Raw genomic sequence first — 22,858 nt, 5'->3', positions numbered from 1 at the left:
CAATCAATGTGTTTCTCTTTCATCAATGTTTCTTTCTCTCTGTCTCTCCCCCCTCTCTTCCACTCTCTTTAAAAATCAGTGGGAAAATATCCTTAGGTGAGGATTAACAACAACAAAAAAGGAAACTGGATTTCCATCTATACTAATGAAAGGGTAATATGCTAATTAGACTGGGTCAACTGGACATCTTCCGGTCGTCTGGTCCTCCTTCTGGACTAAGCCATGGTACAGGGGCTGAGGCAGAGGCAGTTAGGATTGATCAGGATGGCAGGCAGAGGCAGTTAGGGGCAATCAGGCAGGCAGGCAGAGTGGTTAGGGTCGATCAGGCAGGCAGGCAGATGAGTGGTTAAGAGCCAGCGGTCCTGGATTGTGAAAGGGATGTCCGACTGCCGGACATCCCCCAAGGGGTCACAGATTGGAGAGTGCAGGCTGGACTGAGGGACCCCCCAACAGCCCCCGTGCATGAATTTCATGCACTGGGCCACAAGTAGCAAAATAATACAGGTGAACACTTACCTATTATCATATACAAAATTAATTTAAAAAAAAACACCTCAATATAACACCTAAACCAATACAACTCAAAAGAAAACGTACTACAAAGCCACTGTTCTCAAAACTGCCTGGTATTTTCACAAGAACAGACATAGACCAATGGAATAGAACAGAGAACCCAGAAATTGATGCAACTCATTATGTTCAATTAATATTTGACAAAGGAGGCATGAACATACAATGGAGTCAAGACAGTCTCTTCAATAAATGGTGTTGGTAAAATTGGACAAATACATGCAAAAAAATGAAACTAGACCACCAACTTACACCATAAACAAAAATAAACTCAAAATAGATAAAGGACTTAAACGAAAGATGGGAAACCATAAGAATCTTAGAAGAAGCCACAGGCAGAAAAATAGACGTTTGTTGTGGCAATATCTTTACTGATACAGCTCCTAGGGCAATAGAAACTAAGGAGGAAATAAACAAACGGGACTACATCAAAATAAAAAGCTTCTGCACAGCAAAAGAAACCATCAACAAAACAACAAGGAAGCCCAGTGCATGGGAGAACATATTTGCCAATGATATTTCCAATAACGGTTTAATCTCCAAAATTTATAAAGAACTCATACAACTTAACAAAAGGAAGATAAACAATCCAATAAAAAAAATGGGCAAAGGACCTAAATAGACACTTTTCGAAAGAGAACATACAGAAGGCTAGGAGACATATGAAAACATGCTCAAAGTCACTAATCATCCAAGAGATGCAAATCAAAACAACAATGAGGTATCATCTCACACCTGTCAGAATGGCTATCATCAACAAATCAACAAATGACAAGTGTTGGAGGAGATGGGGAAAAAAAGGAGCCCTCGTGCACTGCTGGTGGGAATGCAGACTGGTGCAGCCACTGTGGAGAACAGTATGGAGTTTCCTCAAAAAATTAAAAATGGAACTTCCACATGACCCAGTAATCCCACTTCTAGGAATATATCCCAAGAAAACAGAAACACCAATCAGAAAGGATATATGCACCCATATGTTAATAGCAGCACAATTTACAATAGCTAAGATTTGGAAACAGCCTAAATGCCCATCAGCAGATGAGTGTATTACAAAACTGTGGTACATCTACACAATGGAATACTATGCTGCTGTAAAAAAGAAGGAATTCTTACCATGGATGGACCTGGAGAGCATTATGCTAAGCGAAATAAGCCAGTCAGAGAAAGATAAGTATTACATGATATCACTCATTTGTTAAATATAATGAACAACATAAATTGATGAACAAAAATAGAACCAGAGTCATAGAAGCATTGAACAGACTGTCCAACCTATGAGGGAAGGCAAGGGGTGAGGAGGTAAGAGATCAACCAATGGACTTGTATGCATGCATATGAGCATAAGCAATGGATACAGACAGTGTGGGGGTGATGGCATGTGCTGGGGGGTAGGGGCAGCCAGGGAGAGGTCAGTGGGGTAGGGGAAAGGACACTTATGTAATACTTTAAACAATAAAGAATTTAAATTCCAATAAAAGAAACCATAAGGAAAAACCTTCATGACATTAGATTTGACAATGATTTTTTTGGATACAAAAGTACAGGTAACAAAACCCCCCAGGCTTATTGGAATTTATAAAAATTTTTAAAGTCTATATACCAAAGAGACACTATCAACAGAGTAAAAAGTCAACCTACAGAATGGGAAAATATTTGCAACTTTTATATCTGACTAGGGGCCTGGTGCACAAAATTCATGTACAAGGGGTGAGGGGTGTCCCTCAGCCCAGCCTGCACCCTCTCCAATCTGGGACCCCTCGCGGGATGTATGACTGCCCGTTTAGGCCCTATCCTCCAGGAGGCAGTTGGACATTCCTCTTACAATCCAGGACTGCTGGCTCCCAACTGTCTGCCTGCCTGCCTTCCTGATTGCCCCTAACTGCTTCTGCCTACCAGCCTGATCACCCCCTAACCACTCCCCTGCCAGACTGATTGATGCCTAACTGCTCCCCTGCCAGCCTGTTTGCCCCTAACTGCCCTCCCCTGCAGGCCTGGTCCCCCCAACTGCCCTTCCCTGCAGGCCCAGTTGTCCCCAACTTCCCTCCTCTGCCAGCCTGGTCACCCCTAACTGCCCTCCCCTGCAGGCTTGATCACCTCCAACTGCCCTCCCTTGCAGGCCTGGTCCTTCCCAACTGCCCTCCTCTGCTGGCCATCTTGTGGTGGCCATATTGTGTCCACATGGGGCAGCCATCTTTGACCATATGGGGGCAGCCATCTTGTGTGTTGGAGTTATGGTCAATTTGCATATTATTATTTTATTAGATAGAATTAGATAGGATAGAGGCCTGGTGTCTGGGTGGGGACCAGCTGGTTTGCCCTGAAGGGTGTCCCGGATCAAGGTGAGGGTTCCCTTGGGTCATGGGGTGGCCTGGGTGAGGAGCCTGTGGTGGTTTGCAGGCCGGCCACACCCCCTGGCAACCCAAGCAGAGGCCCTGGTATCTGTAATTTATTTATCTTCTATAATTGAAACTTTGTAGCCTGGAGTGGAGGCCAAGGCAGGCCAGGGCAGGCGGAAAGCTGGCTTCCTCCATCTCCAGGGGCAACTCAAGCCTCCTGCTCTCTCCAGCTCTATGGCTGCTCCCATTTTTGTTGGGATTTATTTATCTTCTATAATTGAAACTTTGTAGCATTGAGTGGTGGCCTGGGCTGACAAGGGCAGGTGGAAAGGTTGGCTTCCTACATTGCCAGGGAAACCCAAGCCTCCCTCCTGCTCTCCATGGCCACAGCCATCTTGATTGGGTTTATTTGCATATTCGCTCCTGATTGGCTGGTGGGCATGGCTTGTGGGCATGGCTTGTGGGTGTAGGAGAGGTATGGTTAATTTGCATATTACTCTTTTATTAGATAGGATAAGCAATTAAGATAACTCCTAAAACTTAATAGCAAAAATAAATAAATAAATAAATAAACAACCTAATTAAAGATGGGAAGAGGACTTGAGAAAATATTTAAGCAAAGAATATATACAAATAGCCAATAGGCACATGGAAAGATTCTAAACATTACTGATTATTAGGGAAATGCAAATCAAAACAACAGTGAGATACCTCTTCACACCCACTCATATGGCTACTATAAACACACACACACACACACACACACACACACACACACACAGAAAATAAAGTTTGGAAAGGATATGGAGCAATTAAAGCACATGTGCACTGCTGTTGTTAATTTAGAATGATAAAGCTACTGTGAAAAACAACATGGTGGTCCCTCAAAAATTTAAAAATAGAATTACCATATCATTCAGTAATTCCATTCTGTGTATACCCAAAATAATTGAAATCATGCCTCAAAGTCATATTTGCACACTGGGTAGAGGGTAAGATGGGTAGTTATTATTTAATGGGCATTGAATTTCAGTTTTACAAGATAAAAAGAATCGATATAGATGGTAGTGATGGTTGCAAAACATTATGAATGCATTTAATACCACTGAACTCTACTCTTAAAAGAGTTACTATGGTAAAATTTATTTTGTGCATATTTTAACACAATAAAAAAGTGAAGAAAAAGACGGGAGACCCATATTGAACACAAGCTAATGAGATCTTAATACTCACTGTCCATCCTCTTTTCCAAGGTAAGTTTTTTCTCCGTATATATCCCTATTTATTTGATGTAAGCTCTACTGTGCTTGCTCAGATCTCTTAGAATTAACTGGCACACATTTAACATCAGAATACTGTTCATTACATTAATTTCCATAGTTTTCTCCCATCTAATCTATTTTATTTCCTGGCTTCGTGAAGTGACTAAAGCACCCAACATTGTTATACTGTTTCAATGCTGTACTTTAGGCCTTCTGGATACTTTCTCCAAGTCAGTTTCTAACCTTTGTTTTGCATCCCTCACTATAGCAAGCATATCTGCATGTCATGTCAAGTTGTCCCTGTCCAAATATTGCCAGGAACCTGGGCAGTCTTACTGCTTTAAATAGAGCCCTTCAGAAATGCACCTAGGGAAATATTTTAAAGTGTGATCTTAACAACAGTACTTTCAGAAGATATTCACTGAAAAAAAATAATGTCTATAGTAAAGTATAAGAAATGCCACATACTCTATTCCTATCTTTGAGATTCATGATAAACAAAAATAAATCCAAAGTTCTGAGAAGCCCTGCAGCAAAGAACACTGTTTGACTATTTTTATGTGACTACTAGTGGCCCGGAGCATGAAATTCGTGCACATTAAAAGGGAAGTAATTAGAGGAAATATTTTAATATTGCTGTTGCCCTTTCTCTATAATAGAAGTGTCAGAGATGAAAGAAAATTAATAAAATGTATATAAAAATCTCCCTCCTGTCAGAGTCTGGGGTGTGCTGTGGGACCTCGAGTCAAGTCCCCGCCCACCACACACACTCGCTTCGAAAATGCAGGAGACCCAGACCCGGCCGGCCCCACCCCCATTGGGTGAGACCCAGACCCAGCCAGCCCCACCCCCGTCAAGCCCCTCCAGGTGCGGGGGGGGGGGGGCGGCACGGCTTGAGGTCCCCTGTCAAGCCCGCCAGAAGGCTGGGCATGGCCCAAGGTCCCCCAGCCCAGCACCAGGGTGGGGGCATGGCCTGAGGTCCCCATCAAGCCCTGTTGGGCGGTGGTGCAGCATAAGGTCCCCATCAAGCCCCGCCAGGTAGGGGGTTGCTGTCTGAGGTCCCCGTCAAGCCCCGCTGGGTCAGGGTGCAGCCTGAGATCCCCTAGACTGGTACTGGGGGAGCATGGCATGAGGTCTCCTGGCCCAGCGCCGGGGTGGAGGGCACATCCTGAGGTCCCCCGTCAAGCCCATCAGGCAGAGACTATAGCCTGAGGTCCCCCGTCAAGCCCTACCAGGTGAGAGGTGTGGCCTGAGGTCCTTGTCAGCCCTACTGGGCAGGGGGTAAAGCCTGAAATCCCCTGGCCTGGCACTGGGGCGGGGGGCACCTCCTGAGGTCCCTCGTTAAACCCTGCCAGGTGGGGGGCATGGCCTGAGGTTCCCTGTTTAGCCCCACAGGGTGGGAGTGCAGCCTGAGGTCTCCTGGCCTTACGCCAGGGTGGGGGACACAGCCTGAGGTCCCCCATCAAGCCTTGCCAAGCAGGGGATGCAACCTGAGGTCTCCTAGCCCGGCACCCGGGCGGAGGGCATGGCCTGCGGTCTCCAGGCCTGCGGTCTCCAGGCCTGGCACTGGGGCAGGGGCATGGCCTGAGGTCCCCCATCAAGTCCTGCCAGGCTGCAGGTGAGGGCGTGGCCTGAGGTCCCCTGTCAAACCCCATGGGGTGGGGGACATGGCCTGAGGTCCCTCGCCCTGGCCAGGTACCATGCAGCCTCAGGTTCCTGCTGTTCAGTTGTGATGTTATGGTGTCCTGGCTAATTTGCATATTCTTCTATTATATAGATAGATGTTTAACTTAGTATTTTGCAAGCACAGTCACAAAACACTCTTGCACAAAACACTCATCTGTTGGTATTCACTTTGGGAAATGCTGTTCTAGAGATGTCTCTGAGTTGCCCCCCACGCTCCAGTTTCTAAGTCCTCCCCAGTCTCATGGATCTAGTCAATTAATTTCATAAGTTAAAGATTACTCACCCAGGATTCCAAGATGCTCATCTTCCTCCAGCTGTACCTTTTTCTGGAACGTTTCATCTTGAAAGGCTTCATATCGGACTTTCCAGTAAGTGCCCCCAATTCTGCTGGAGCCCTTCTGGAAGAATATATCTGAGCCACTGGCATATAAGAAGACAAATGTCACATGATTAAATTATGTATCAAATAGACTCCCATATCACCCTTGGTCTCATCAAGTTATGGATCTTTATAATTAGGAAAGACCTCAGAGATCATCCATGTTAGCTTCTACCCAGTGAAGATGAAACCACTAACAAATAATATGCAGCTTCTGTGTCAGTCTTTCCAAGGTTAGGGAATTCATTTTCAGAGAAAACAATCCTTCTTACTTTTGGATAGCTTTAATGATTACAGTTATTTTTATAATAGTCTGAAATCTTCTTGCTTGTAAGTTTCAGACACTAGTACTAGTCCTGCGTTCATGAATACCATAGACTTACATCTATCCTTAATTATCTTTAGGTACTCAAGATTGTTTCTCTCCTTAATAAAGAATATCCTTAATTCCAAAATGAAAACTCACTAACTCAGCAAACCCAGTTAGAGATTCTAGAAGTCATGCTGAGACCCAAGTGCCTACTTTCCTATGTTTTCTGCACATTCATTCCATTAGGTTTTCTGCTGAAAAAATATTTATTTTTGCTGGAAAATAAACATTCTTCCAGCAAAAAAAAAAAAAATTAGGCCTCAAGATATTCCCCCAAACCCTCCAAGTCATCTACCAAGTGGCTCTTCTGTGAAAGACCTGGAATCACTGATAGGCCAGTGAATATGCATAATTTAAGGCCTAACAACTGAATAGGGAACTAACCTCCTCTATCTTGCCCAATCTGAGTCATGGATGAAACAAGAGAATTTGAACAAATTCCTCCAAAGTGATGGTTATGGAATGGCTATAAGGTAGGTTGCTTCCCCTTCTTCCTACATTTCGGAGTGCTTTTTACACTCCTGTTTAAATGCCTCCTTCAGACTATGAAAAAGAAAAGGAGGTAAATAATGGATAAAATAAAGAAGAGCTGGAGAAATGACATTTCAACTGATCTGGTCCCACTGGGCCTCCTTTTCTGAATGTGGCTTGGTATTAGAGCAGGAACAATCTCAAACACTGCTAGTTTCCCAAGAGCAAGCTCTCCTGGGGTCAAAAGAATTTGGTTAACAGTTGTGTCATTAACTTCAGTCAGACAATGATTATGACCCCCAAGTGAAAGATAAATTTCTGACAGTAAGTAGTAGTGTTTGGGGCTAAAACCAGGAGTAGGGAGAAGCCCACTACCTCTTACCTGCCTGGCTCCCTCAAATTCTTTCCAGTACTCCCATCATAACCCGTTGGGCCATAGTCCCATAGAATCTCATGAGCCTCAATGAAGTACTGCCGGACATTTCCTGTTAGTAGGTTCACAGGAGGGGCCATGGAGCAAGACTTGACATTGTAGAGTGCTTGCATGCCATCTGGAAGAAGAGGAAGAACATCATGTCTGGTCCCATTTCAACTTACAAGTCTTCTACCCAGACAATCCAACTTTCTCCTTCTTCTAAGGTCTCCCCTCCCACCTTCCAATAGGCTCTTTACCCCTACCTCCATATAAGCTATTTTCTATCACTCCTTAAGAGCCTGGCTGGAAGAGAGTAAGCCCAAATAGGAATTCAAGTATCTCTACCTGCTCACCACCACTACCTCATTTACCAGATGTTCATTCTTTGCAAAAGGTTTACATTTTCCAAATACCTGAGAATGAGTCCAAGCCTTATTCTCTGTAGGATTTAGGCAAGTCAATTCCTAGATCAAAAATTAAACCCTGTTTTGTAAATGAGGAGAATAGGAAATCTGCCACACTGGGCTGGTGAGAGCATAAAAAAAAAAAAAAAAAAGAGGAGTAAATAATTTGTAAAGAGGGGATCTCCCAAAACAATGGGACATCTACACATGGAGATTAAGCTTCAGATTTAGGACTCATGAAAATGTAGATTCTAAGTAGTGTCTCCAAAGTGTGAAAAATGTTACATTGAGGTATAGTGGTAATTGATGATATTGCCTTGTATTTGCTTGGCATCTTATAGAGGTCATTCAGATCATTATCTCATTTGAGTGTCATAACATCCCAAGGATATCTGAAATTATAAATTAGAAATCTGAGATATAAAAGAGGATGCAGAAACTATATTCATTTTCTAAATTTTTCTTTATTGATTAAGGTCTTATATATGTGTCCAGTACATAGGCCAGAACCTGTACTAGATTTTTTACATATGTTATTTCCTTCAATCCTCATAACCATCCTGTGAAACAGACTTTTTAAAATATGTTTTTAAAATTGACTTCAGAGGGAGGATTGGAGAGAGAGAGAGAGAGAGAGAGAGAGAGAGAGAGAGAGAGAGAGAGAGAGAGACATCAATGATGAGAGAGCATCATTGATCAGCTGCCTCCTGCATGCCCCCTATTGGGGATGGAGCCCACAACCCAGGCATGTGTCATGACCGGTAATTGAACCATGACCTCCAAGTTCATGGGTTGATGGTCAACCACTGAGCAACACTGGTCGGGCTAAACAAACTTTTTATATCCCCTTTTGCACTTGAAAAAAATCTAAGGATCAGACAGGTTAAATAACTTGTCCAAGATAATACAGCTAGTCAGTGATAGAGCTGAGACTTAAGCTCTTACCTTTTAACTGCAAATTAAGTGCTCATTTTTTGTCTTATATCCACTAGCTTGGTCTCAACATTCTCCTAGTCTTTAAGATTCAAAATTACATTATCTCTCTAATATCCATTACAACTTCAAAAGGTAGAAATCATTGCTGCAATAATCAGATAAGGGAACAGAGGCTCAGAGAAATGACATTACTTACCAAAGCTAACTAAGCAACTGGTGGAACAGGTTTTGAATCCAGGCCTATCTGGATCTAAGGCCCCTGCTTGTTCTACTATTGTGCTACATTTCTAACTTCAATCTGGATTCATACTCATTTACTCAGTCACTTTTGGAACCAAGCCAAACCCTGGATGACAGAGCATGGGTAACTGGCCCCTATTAGGAAAAAAAATACCACCCCAGACTCATTATCTTACCAGTCTATAACTCCTCCCTTATTCAAATCCATTTTCACATACTCACATATCACTTACCTGACATCCATCTAATTTACCATATATCAAATAATTCTAGAAAGTGAGAACTGAAGAGGCACTTAGAGACTATTTAGACCAAATCTCCCATTTTATAAATGTCACAAATGAAGCCTAGAAATGGAAAGGGACTTTTCCAAAGTTATTACAGTGAGTTTTTCATAGAGCTGAGACAACCACTGAAATCATCTAATCATTTATCTACTGCTCTTTCCATTGCCTCATATGTTCCTCCTCTCTGATGATCCTCAATGCACTGTGCATTACTTCAACCATTCTCCCTCTGAAAACCAAACCTTCTACCCCTATTTCTGTTGGGTCCCAACTAGGGTGTCATCACCTGCCCACAATACTCCATGGTTTCCTGCAGAAACCTTATACTTTTTAAGTGAATCTTTCCTTTACTCTCTGTTCAATCATCTGCAAGACCTCCAGGTACTAATTCCTTAGGACTTTGAGGGGGAAAAATGACCCTTAAGAATCCCTTAAAAGATTAAAAAGATGAAACCCAGAGAGATGTGCCTGAGGTCACCCTGCAAGTTAATGTCTGAGCCAGGAAAGAATGTGGGTCCCATAATTCTAGTCTAGTGTTTCATCCTTTTTCCTGACTGTCTCACCTTAAAAATCTCTCTTTTGGCTCCAGACCAGAAGCCCAGGCTCTTGATGACCATACTGCCCCATTCATCCCATACTTCAAGGGTCAGAGATGCTGGATCTCACCTTGCAAGTGACTATTTACTTGACAGCTAATTAACCAGATGCCAGGTTTCTGAGGCACCATCTCAGCAGTCACAAAGGTGGCTGGAAAGATGTGAGCCACATCAGTGCGGTGGCCCCGGATGGTTAGCATCTGTCCATGGAAGTATGCTGTGTGGACATCTACTTCATTGCCCATGCCAAACAAGTGCCAGGCCACACGCTTCTGTACACACATGTTCATCTCTGGTAAGTTCCCAAATACAAAGCCATTGATTGCTGAAAAAGAAAATCCAAAGAAAAATATCAGAGTTAGGAAAGAACAGCCCAATAGGAAAAGCCTTACCATCTGACAATAATATAAAGTAACATTTAGATGAGGTTTTATTTTTTTAATTAAATTTATTAGGGTGACATTGGTTTCATATAAGTTTCAAGTGTACATTTCTAAGATACATGATCTGCATATTGCATTGTGTGCCCACTACCCAAAGTCAAATCATCTTCTGTCACCATATATTTGGTCCCCTTTACCCTTTACTACTCCTCAACTCTCTTCCCTCTGGTAACTACCATAGTGTTGTCTGTCTGGGTATCTTAGTTTCAATTTTATATTCCACATAATGAATTAAATCATATGGTTCTTAACTTTTTATGATTGACTTATTTTTCTTAGTGTAATACTCTCAAGGTCCATCCATGTTGTCACAAATGTCAGTATTTCATCTCTTCTTATGGCTGAGTAGTATTCCATAGTATATATGGTCATATAGATGAGGTTTTAAAGAGCAAACTGTGTTGACAATATGCATTATATCATTTAAATCTTACAAACAATCCTAGGAAATAGGCAGGTATCCATGGTCTCATGAAAAAAAAAAAATGAGAAAAACCAAGGTTCAGAGAGGTAAAGTTGCTCTCTCCCAAGGCAAGTGGTAGAGCCAAGGTTCCATCCTAGCAACTCAAGGAAAGTGGTTTATTTTGTATGCTATTCTTTCCTTCTAGGCCAATTTTCTTCTAAAAATTCCATAGGACAATTGTTAAGCTAGCTAACTAATTACCATGGTTATTATAAGCAATTGATACAAAACCAAGAGAAATTTGAGCTGTCTAAGCCATCTCTTACATCTTTCATCTGAGTTTTCACTTCCCCTTGGGACAGCCTGGCTTTGGTAAGTAAGCCAAAGGTAAGTAAGCCACTCCCTTAATTAACAAAAAGCAAAAGTAACTTCTTTCTCTTCATAAAAATCATTTCTATGCCTGTACCTTAGGGCTTTTATGCCTTTAGTTAATTTTATATTTAATTAAGATGATAAGTTCCCCATAGGCAACCATTTTTCTTCACAAAGTTGTTAATTATTATAGCTTGCATCCTTTTTAGAACAAAGAAATGTTAAATAGTTATATCAGTAAACAACCCTCATCAAAGTGACTGAATATATAGCATATGAATTTGGAATCGACACCATGGGCTATTCCACATTGAGGAGGCAATGTATGTAAAGGTAAGAGCACATTATGCAGTCAGACAGATTAGGGTTGGAATTTTAGCTGTGCCATTTAGCTGTGTAATCCTCAATTTTCTCATAGGCAAAAACAAGGTAAAGCTACCTACTGCTCCTGGTCCTTCTAATGCTTAAAAATGATCAGATATTTGAAATGACCTTTCATCACAGTCTACTGTCACAGTGTGGCCACTGCTTCCCAGCTCACCATGCATCCTATTACTTTCTTGAAAGGCCTCATCTTCTTTGTCCACTGAGACAGGGTCTGAGCAGTAAGTGGCAATGTTCTCATTGATATGCCAGCTAAGATTCTCATCTACCACACTGAAGAGCAGGAAGAAAGAATTGTCCACGTCTTGCCGCCGAGGAGGGGAGTTCCTATCCAGGGTTCCTAGTACAAGTAAGAAAGGTGTCATTGAGAACCTCCTATCCTTAGCAACAATAAACTGCAAGGAGTACTCGTAAGAAAGAAATAAGAATGGAGGAAGTCTTAAGAGTCTGTCAGCTACAGAAAAGCAGGTGAAGACTTCTTCAACCAGGGCCTTAAAATGACCACATTCTTGCAACACCTAAGTCTTCAGGCCTGACTATACCTTAAACATACCCTGTTTCCAACCACTTTCACAATCCTTCCCAAATCTTGATAGATACACTTCCAATCCTATCCAAACTTAAACTCTTACCACATATGTTTATATGAGGAGTCCTATAGTTACTAATTCAAGTTTTTTAAGTGATTAGAAAAAAGAAATTTAAAGTATAAAGGTTTTTTTTTGTTTGTTTGTTAGAAAAAGAGGGTAATAAAATAGAAAAAAAAATAGTGAAAGGGGAGTTTGCCATTGTTTATTCCTGCCGATAAACATTGGTTCTGAATTATCACTCCTCAGGCTGTTGCTTAACATATAGGTAGTTCAACAATATCACTGTTTTCTATAGATATCCCAAATTGCATCTCAAGCTCACTCTTGGGGCCTGTACCTCTTTTACAGGTGATAAGGGGTCCAATGAGGCCAGTTGCAATATCTCGTGGAGCATCTACATGAGAATGGTAAATCCAGGTGAGGCATGCTGGGTCAGCATCAGTGGGTGCATGGCTTTCTGGAATGGTCCAGTTGTAGATATGGTTGCCTCCCGGGGGAACAGAGTCATCAGCTTTCAACTGACCAGAGGAGCCATCTGGGTATAGGGAGCCTAGAAAATGAAATTGCACATCTCAGTCCCAGGTTGAGTGAGACAGAGCCTGGAAGATTTACAAGTGAAGAGAAGGCTGACATATGAGACATCTAGGTCCAGTCTTGTGGAAAAGGTAAAGTTATAAGGTCCAGCACAGTGTTCCTCAAAACCTGAGGAGGGCACAGATTCAAGTGATATTTAGCCAAAGAACCCCAAGTCTCACATCAACAAAGGGTGGAGATGTGGCAGCCTCTGAGGAAGGAGTTATGGCCACAAAAACTGCTCCACAGCCTGGTCTAGTAGTGCCCTAGTGCAAAACCAGGGGTATGGAGGCACAGGAGGAGACATAATTCCCTCCTTTCAAGCACTCACTTTGAAAAACAATCACAGAATTTCATTTTAAAGACAACTTAATGATCAGTTGGCCCACTTCCCCATTTTATGGAAGAGAAAACTAAGGAAAAGTAACTTGTCAATGGTCATACAGAGAGAATTAGTGACCAAGTCAAGAGCTTCTGACTTCTCTCTCTATTCCCCACAGTCACTTTTGTGTCTGTATTATAGGCCACTGGGCCTGGGATAGTGAGAGATATAAATAAGTAAAGTGAACTAACTCTTTTTTTGTTGTTAATCCTCACCTGAGGATATTTTCCCATTGATTTTTAGAGAGGGTGTAAGGGAGGGAAGGAGGAAGGGAGGGGGAGAGAGAGAGAGAGAGAGAGAGAGAGAGAGAGAGAGAGAGAGATCAATGTGAGAGAGACACATTGATTGGTTGCCTGCCGCATGTGCAGGGGATAGAGCCTGCAACCAAGGTACGTGCCCTTGACGGAAAGCGAACCCAGGAGCTTTCAGTCCATAGGCCGACGCTCAATCTATTGATACAAACCATCTAGGGCTGAACTAACTCTTAAGGGGGAAAAATGGCCTTTTGGAAGACTGTGACCCTAGAATAATGTTCCCTTATATTCAGACCACATTCTTCTCTTTTCAAAGCACAGATATTTTATGGAAATGTCATTTAAGTAATTCTTCCTGATAAAAGGCAGATTTTTACATTTAAAAAATTTTTCCATTACAGTTGACATTCAATGATATGTTGATATGTTAATTTCAAGTGTACAGTATAGTGGTTAGACATTTATATAACTTACATAGTGATTCCCCCTGTGATATTTACAGTACCCATCTGACACCATACACAGTTATTACAATACTAGAGGCCTGGTGCATGAAATTCATGCACGGAGGCGGGGGTCCCCTCAGCCCAGCCTGCACCCTATCCAATCCAGGACCCCTTGGGGGGTGTCCAACTGCTGGTTTAGGCCCGATCCTGGGGATCGGGCCTAAACCAACTGTCAGACATCCCTCTCACAATTTGGGACCACTGGCTCCTAACTGCTTACCTGCCTGCCTGTTTGATCGCCCCTAAATGCACCCCCTGCTGGCCTGGTCACCCCCAACTTCCCCCCCTGCTGGCCTAGTCACCCCATGAAGCCTGTTGTTTGGTCATTTGGTCACCCCTCACTGTCCCCCCTGCCGGCCTGATTGCCCTATGCAGCCCTCTGTTCATTCGTTTGGTCATCCCTCAATAACCCCCCTGCTAGCCTGGTTGCCCCACACAGCCCACTGCTCAGTCATGTGGTAGTCCTTTACTAACCCACCTGCCGGCATGATCGCCCCACGCAGCCTGTTTGGTCATCCGTTCAGTTGTTTTTGTTGCGACGGTCACTTAGGCTTTTATATATATAGACTATTGACTATATTCCCTATACTGTACTTTACATCCTTGGGACTATTTTGTAATTTCAAATTTGTACTTCTTAATCCCTTCAATCTTTTCACCCAGTTCCCCCAAACACCCTCCCATCTGGCAACTATCAGTTCGTTCTCTATATCTATCAAAAAAAGAAAAAGAAAAAAACTCATTGATAAAAGGGAGATTGAATCTCCACATTTCTAATGAAGAATCCAAGGCCAAGAGAAGGAAAATGACTTGCCCAAAGTCACACGCATGAATAGCAGAACTGATAACAGTACCTCCTCATGCTTACTCTGAGAAGAGTCCCTGCTTCCTCAGATCAATAAGGGAGAAAAGACTGTCCTTGTTTCCAACTCCTCTCTTTCATATGGCAGAGAAAGAAAAGTGATAGTTGTTATGGGCAGGAGAAAGGAAGGGTGGGCTGGTTTACCTTCTGAGTCCTTCTCATAGAAAACACCATGGGGGTGGATGGTATAGGGACGAGTGGCAAAATTCTTCAGGTGGATAAGGATGACATCTCCCACCTCAGCCTGCAGCACTGGCCCCAGGAAACCCATCCAGGTAGGCTGGGCCATTTCATGCATGTATGAGCTGTCACTGTATCCTTTGTAGATGGTCTTCTTGTAGCTGCTCCCTATCCGGTTCTTGTCAGATTTTAGGAAGCTGGAAGCTACTCTGGGGGAAAAAAAGTCACAATTTTGCCACAATTTTCAAACCTCTGGAGGGTTATTTTCCAGATGAGGCTGACAAAAAAGTGTCCATCTTTGTTTAGGGCAAAACAAGAGGAAATGGGAAGTACTAATCAAAACATGAAAGCTTTAAGTTAGTTTAATTGTTTGACAATGGGAAGTATTAAATGAAAGCATATGAAATTCCTGATATTTGAACACTTTTAACATGCCAAAAAAGGCAATTTCACATGTTTCAATCTAATATACTATATAATAAAAGGCTAATATGCAAATTGTTCCCTCGATCAGGAGTTCGACCAGGGGCAGGGCTGGTGGCCCACCATCCGTGGCCCCTCCCCCAAGCCAGTCATGCCCCCGATCGCCCCCCCCACCCTGATTAGGGGCAGGGCTGGCTGGCCAACTGCCCACAGCCCCTCCCCCTGGCTGACCCGGCCCCATCAGCCCCAGGCCTTTAGTATAATAATAAGGAAGCAATCAAGGACTGGTTATTTTTAAGTAATCAACTCCCTACCTCTGTTGTCTAATTTAGCATTGACCTGCTATGTATGAGAGGTTTTATAAAGTAGTGGTAAAGTGCTTAAACTCTGGAGCTGGGATGGTTCAATTAAATGCCAATATTGCCACTTCCAAATCTGTGGACTTTGGCCAAGTTAATTAACTTCTTTGTGTACAATTTTCCCATTTGTAAAATGAAGATAATCACAGTACCAATCTTGGACAGGTATTGTTGGTGACTAAAATAATTAAAATACATAAAGAGCTTAGGACAGTGCTTGAAAAATAGTAAAAGCTTAATAGATATTAACTATTACTTCAAACTATTGGCGATGGGCCATAACAAAGTTATCCCTCAAGGATAATTTTAAAATAAAGACTCTGTGACTTCAAAACTAGATTGATAGAAAAATGGTTTGTCATAAAAGATAGCTGTTTTTCTTACTCTAATTCTTTCCAGAGAGCTCTGAGGTGTTACAGCTAACTTTGGAAAACTCTGAGGCTTTGGGGAGACAAAATGATTTATTATCAGAAAAGATTCTTTGATATACTCATTCATTTTTTAAAATATATATTTGTGAAGCATCTGTAAGGCTCTAAAATCAAGAAAGGTTAATCCTATGCTAACTGTGAGAGGCAAAATGGTGAGAAGACTATCATTTTTTTCCACCCACATTACCGAGGTTAAAATCCTAGCTCTTCCATTTACTATCTGTGGGACTTTAGCAACTTACTTGATATCCCTGACCCTCAGCTTTCTTGTCTAAAAGATGAGGATATTCAGACTCACCTCCTAGAGCTTTTGTAAGAATTAGGTGAGACTAAGTATGTAAATTTCTGGTATGATCTTATATAAGTGATAGCTATTACTGTTCTTTCTTTGATTCTGATACCTTATTTTCTGTCATTTTTACATATCTGAAATTAGTACAGTTCTATTGAAATATGGAAGATTAGTTCCACATACACATCTTACAAACACTGTGTATATTTCATGTTTCTTTCCTTTTTTTAAGCTAAACAACTGTTAATAAAACAGCATTGTGGATATCATCTTAACTAACATCAAGGGGATATGGAATTACCATCAGGACCTAAAAATGCTGAGGTACCTCAGTGTGAAAAAGCATACTCCATATAGAATGCTGGCTCTTGAATCAACTAGCCTATTCTCAGCAAACTTGCCACTAAGTGTATGGTTCAAAGATATCAGGAACTGCTGCTACCACACCTGGGAAAGGTCCTCAAGATGTCACCTTCTGATCTCAAGTGTGCTTCCCCCACTCCAGCTCTAATTTCACAAGATATTAAACCTACGTGTCACTGTCCAGAGGCTGGTTCATGATGACATTCCTTCCCTTGGGAGCATAGTTCCACTGCACGTCCCGGATGCCCAGGTAGTAGACTCGAGTAGCCCCATCAGTCAGTTGGGGCCACAAGGGTTGGATGAACAGCAGAGCCCAGAGGAGATGGCCTGGCTCCATGGCCCACATTACTCTGGGAAACAGGCAAGTGAATAGCTGCTGGTATGAAAGAAAGAGAACAAAGGGGCTTTGCATGTGTCTGGAAAACTAAAGAGGCAAGAGTCAGATGGAGCAACTGAGAAAGCAAGAATGAATTCCCCAGAATCTATACCTTATCTGATTACTTTCAGTTCAACAAGTGTTCAATGATCTCTACACATTGAACTTTGGAGGGCAAAGTTAAACAGTCACTTATATGGATAATTATGCATCACTTCCTTCAGAAGAGAAATCTGGATCTAGTTCTTTCAGCCGTGCAGAAGTAAGAATTATTCTGGCACAAAAATCAGGAAACAGGCACCAAAAGTTTGATTGTGCCACTGACTCACTCAGTACCTGAATCAAGTCACTAATTTTCCCTATGTCTTTGTTTTCATTGCTGCCACCTTCCATCCCCTATGAATTGTATTTAAAAACAAATGAGAATTCATTAAAAGACAGTTACTAGAAAATTAATAGACCCAAGATGGAAACAACCAAAATGTATATGAACACTAGAATGGATGAGTAAATTGCATTTTATTTATACAATGGAATTTTACCTAACAATGATAATGAACAAACTACAATTACACTTGAAAATGTAGATGCCTCTCATGAGCATAATGTTGCAGAAATAAATCAGACAAAGAATACTTTATTATTTCATTTATATAAAGTACAAAATCAAGCAAAATTAATGTATGCTGCTAGAAACCAACATAGCGTTTGCCCTTGAGGTAGGGATCAGTGACTGGGAAGATGAGGAATGCTTTTAAGCAATGTTCTGTTTCTTGATCTACATACTGGTTACATGAGTGTGTTCAACTTGTGAAAATATATAGAGCTATAAACTTAGAATTCACATGCTTTATTGCATGTGAATGACAAAAAGTAAAAAATAAAACAAATGAGAATATGTAAGGAAAATATTAATTTATCAAAATGTTCTCCACTGGTTCTCTGCTATGCATAAACTCATATCATGGGTGTAATCATGAATCAGAGTCAGAATTAAGCCTCCAGCTTCTCATTCCAGTACACCAGCCAGGAGGTTAGACTTCTTGGGGCTACAGTCAAACTTAGAAACACAGACAACATAACATAAATACACATGTACATATACTTGCATACACATAGGCACATTCAACCTTATCTAAAAGCAGAGCTGTACACACTTGTATCCACATATAGAAATACACTGTCACACAGGCCTTTGTCATTTTCAGAATAATAACAATAATAATAAATAAATACTTATTGTACATTCATAGCATGCCAGAAGCTTTTATAAATATTTTACATAGATTAAATAATTTAATCTTCACAACCACACTATGAAAAAGATGTAATTATAATCCACATATTGCAGAAGGAATAACTGCAGAACAGAAGTGTAAAGTAATTTTCCCAAGGTCACCAAGTTATCAGTAGATTTGGGTTGTGAGTCCAGGAAGTATGGCTCTAGTGTCTATGTTCTTAATCACCATACCATACTACCTCCCACAAAACATACTTGTAAAATCACATGAATATACACAGAGAATATGTATTTGTCCATAACTATAAAGATGTCAGGGAAAACCCCATATGCCCTAAAACATGCAATCACATGTAATTGTGATCATTTCTAGAAACAGACACATACTCATATAGGCAAATATATATATTTAATCAATATCATTCACAATGATGATAATAATGATGGTAGTTACCATTCATTGGGTTCAATGGAAGATTTAACACTTGCAACATGGACCTCCTTCAAACTTCTTTCTCAGGGATGTGTCAGTAAGGCTGTTGTACCTTAAACTTGCTTACCTAAGTAGAACACTATCCCAGGTAAGAATTTCACAATTGGAGATACACATGGTAAACTTGGAAATATTCCCAGAAGAAACTGGTACATTATCTTCAGCATACAATGAATAAGCATTCAAAGGTGGTGACTAATGACCAAAAGAGCTAGACAATAGAATCTGGAAAAAAAGTGCTACCTAGCATTTGTCTACTGCACTCCACTTTACAGTATGCTTTTCATATCTGCCATCTTATTTGATTCCCAAACTTTTGAGAGATAAGGATTGTCTTCCCCATTTGGCATCCAGGGTACAGGCTTTGGGATCAGACTATTTAAACAAATCCTGACTGCACTTTTCCTAGCTGTGTGACTTGATAAACTGATTCACTTCTCTAGCTATTTTAATTTTTGAAATAGAATTAATACTAGTAGTTACACCTCAAGTAGTGTGATGATTAAATGTATTAAGATCTGTAGGTACATAGAACATAAATATATGGTCAAGTGTACAAGTAATTGATCAAAAAATATTAGTGGTTATTATTACAGATGAGGAAATAGGTTTAGAAATGAAATTTACCAGCATGCCAAAGCTTTAACATTTTATGGATAGCCACAACACATACACACTCAAAAGTTCTCAGACACATTAATACATACTAAGCATACAGGCACATGTATATGGCTGAGATCAGTCCCTTTGGAAGAAATATTATCTAATGAAAGGAAACAGAACTTTTGAGTAATATTAACTTAATTTGGAGTACTGTTTTCAGTTGTGTTTGAAAGAGAGACTTAATAGGCACCTGATAAATATGAGTAGACACCTGGTAAATATTAGCTTTCTTTCTTTCTTTCTTTCTAGTCACTGGCTTTTTTATTCCCATACTGTATTTGTTGTTGCTATTTTTAAATTTTGATTTTGTTATATATTATTAAAACAGAAGAAAGAAAAAAAATAAAATCATTTTGTAATCATTTATATATTTCATGATAAAATTGAAAGATTTCAGATCCTAGAAAAATATACTCTACTTCTGGATGCATCATTTATTAGTTGTATGGTATTAAGCAAGTCACCTAATTTTCTGAGTTTTATTTTCCTCATTTAATTAATAAAGATAATTTCTGCTTTGATCTCCTCATTAGTTTATTATGAACATCAAATGAAATGAAGGATGAGAAAGTCCTATGTAAATTTTTCACTTGGACAAGGCTATTTTCTCTCAGCTGAGCCCACAAGAGGAAGTATTAGAGAAAGGCCAGACTTAGGGAAAAAAATAAAAAGAAAAGGTAAAAGAACAAATGAAATAGGTAAAATGAGCGATAATCCTTTGACAAAGTAAAAACAGAGAAGGCAGAAGAAAGAGGGAGAGGGAGGGAGGAAGGGAGGGAGGTAAGGAGACAGAGAGAGGAAGAGAGGAGAGAGGGAGAGAGAAAGAGAGAGAGAAAGAGAAAGAGAAAGAGAGAAATATGAATTAAGTTCTGCTTTACTTGGAATTAGACATAGTATAGTTAATATACATTGAGATTAGGAGATTAGCCCTGGAGAAGGTAAACTAACAACAATTCAAGCCTCCCCTACCTTTACCTTACCTTCCTGTCATCCAAACATTACCTGGGCCTGGTCAGCATCATCCATGACAATTTGCATCACTGTTTTCCCTATAATTTATTATCCCTTTAGTGTGATAATGCTCTTTTCTCTCCTTTCATCTCCCTTTCTGAGTTGGATTAGACTGAGATGGACAGGCTCATACTAAACAAAGAATCACTCAACTGAACACTGGAATGCTAAACTATCTTTTGGGTCCTGTCTCTAATCTCCATCCATTTTGGTCCTCTGCTTTCTTAGTGCTTTTTGGTTCTTTCTTCACCTTGTGACTCAAAATACATTCCAAGTGGGGAGTTTCTCACCTTTGTTGGTTATAGACCTTTCTTTACTAGCAGGGAAATTAGAGTGTTAAAAGCCCCACATGGTTCCAGATAATACAAGTAAAATGTATGTTATTCTTTAATCAGTATCACTGCAACTTAGTATGTAAGAGGTGATGAAATTGAGACCTAGAGAGGAAGGGACTCACCTGAAATCCTGGAAGCTAATGCTGTAACCTAACACTTCTGACCCTCCATCCTAGGAATCATGTTCAGTATATTATAACCATATCATTCCTGGGACAATATGATTTCACCACTATTTTCCACTTGTATTAATGAGACTGCTTTATTTCTATAGACTTTGGTTGTGGTATCATAGAAAGCATACTAATTTGAAATCAGAAGACCTGAATTCAAATTCTATCTCTTGCCTGTAATGGTTACCTCTGAAAAAGTCACTTTCATCTATTTGAGTCTCACTTTTTTTTTTAAATCAAAAATAGGATGATATTTATCTCACAATATTTTTTGAAGCTCAAAAATTAGATATTTGAAACCCAAGCAAGGAATTGAATGCAATAGATGTTCAGTAAAAAATTGAAAGCATCATAGATTCATATATCCATAAAGACCTTTAGAAACTATATTTTTTCAACCCTTTGATGTGACATACAGAAAAAAAACTGTGGCCAGGGTGGTAAAGGGGTTTACTCAAAGTCAAGCAGCCAGTTACTGACAAAGCCAGAATTTGAACCCATGTTTTCAAAAATATTTCTGCTAATTAGACCCTAAGTGTGCGAAACAATTCAGATTTTAAGCTAACAGCTTATTTCACCTATCATTTATTTGCTTACTCTATGTGAATTTGGATCTAAAAATATGAAACCAAATTGATGTTTTTAAGTGTTTGAACCTCTTATTTATGTAGTCCTCAGATACATTACTTCAACAAACCCCCCAGCCTATAAAATGGGAGATCAGCACATAATTTCAACAGAAAAATTACTAGTAACTGCTTTCTACAACTCTAGGATTGTCTCTGAAGCAGTAAAGCCAGTGTGGTCCTGTATGTACATTTTGGAGGGAGAAACAAAAGAAGCCTATTGTTCACTTTAACTTGCGTGCACACTCAGCCAAGCTTTCTCTAACTTTTCAGCAACTGAATTTCTCTCCCAGTGGCCCAGGACTCCCCTAAACTCAGATGAATAAATGTTTTAACAAAGAAAGAAAGGTGAGATAGGGCTTGAAGAGAGGAAAGAAAGCTTACCTTTGTTAGAGAAAACCCTTCTGTATTCATGTCAGCAGCCTAGTGATGCTGCACTGCAGACCCCAGCATGAATCTGCCAGCTCTGCTCAGTCAGTATCCTGGGTTACAGGGCCTTTCTCATAAATTAAGTCCAGGGCTCCAATCTGGCTAGCGTTACTGGGGTGGGGTGAATAGAGGCGGGGGTAGAGCTGGATACTATCCTTTCCAGAAACTAAACTACTGGAATGTCTTGTACCAATCTGGTTTGGTAAAAAACCCAGGATGGTTCTTTAACCATATCTGGGTGTTTTTCAAATCCTGGTGAGGATCTCAGGAGGAATTACAAAGGGGTGGGCTGCATTTCTGTTATCATGGATTGCTAGTTGGCCTTTGCTGAGAGGGGAAGGAGAATGCACTGCCTGTGTAGCCAAAACTCACAGATTCCAACAACTCCATTTATTAAACGGGGTCCTTTGTAACTGTTATTGGTTTAGGAAGAGCCCTCTTCCACCACCAATTGTTTTCTTCTTGCTATGAAGCAGTTATTAGCCCTGCCTGTTACCCTGAGGACATGGTTGCTTAGTAAGAAAGAAATATAAAACTGGCAATAAAAAAAGAACTTTCTACATACTGGGCCCTATGTTAACCACTTTACATGCATCTTCTAATTTAAATATCCTGATACCCTGTGAAATGGACACTAATTCTATTTACTTTACAACTAAAAAATATAGGCTCTAAGAGAGAAGGTAACTTGTTCAAAGTCACACAATTAGGAAGTAAAAGAGGGAATTTTACTGGGTCTGTCT

At 40.6% G+C, this 22,858-nt stretch overlaps 1 protein-coding gene across 1 annotated transcript in view; it reads right to left on the bottom strand.

Annotated features, from left to right (window-relative positions):
- HEPH (hephaestin) overlaps window positions 1-22,100 on the bottom strand; it is a 124,591-nt gene extending 102,491 nt beyond the window's left edge. The window contains exons 1-8 of the mRNA XM_028136354.2: window positions 22,071-22,100; window positions 16,940-17,145; window positions 14,866-15,110; window positions 12,482-12,694; window positions 11,712-11,894; window positions 10,023-10,277; window positions 7,457-7,625; window positions 6,138-6,274 (exon numbers count right to left, since the gene is read on the bottom strand). Of these exons, the coding sequence (XP_027992155.2) occupies window positions 6,138-6,274; window positions 7,457-7,625; window positions 10,023-10,277; window positions 11,712-11,894; window positions 12,482-12,694; window positions 14,866-15,110; window positions 16,940-17,145; window positions 22,071-22,100 (1,438 nt within the window). The remainder of the gene's footprint in view (window positions 1-6,137; window positions 6,275-7,456; window positions 7,626-10,022; window positions 10,278-11,711; window positions 11,895-12,481; window positions 12,695-14,865; window positions 15,111-16,939; window positions 17,146-22,070) is intronic.
- Between the last annotated feature and the right edge of the window lie 758 nt (window positions 22,101-22,858).

Source organism: Eptesicus fuscus, chromosome 1 (assembly GCF_027574615.1).
Source record: "Eptesicus fuscus isolate TK198812 chromosome 1, DD_ASM_mEF_20220401, whole genome shotgun sequence".
In the NCBI taxonomy this organism is placed as follows: domain Eukaryota; kingdom Metazoa; phylum Chordata; class Mammalia; order Chiroptera; family Vespertilionidae; genus Eptesicus; species Eptesicus fuscus.
The sequence above is the reverse complement of the archived record's forward strand: the minus strand, read 5'-3'. Positions and strand labels throughout refer to the sequence as shown.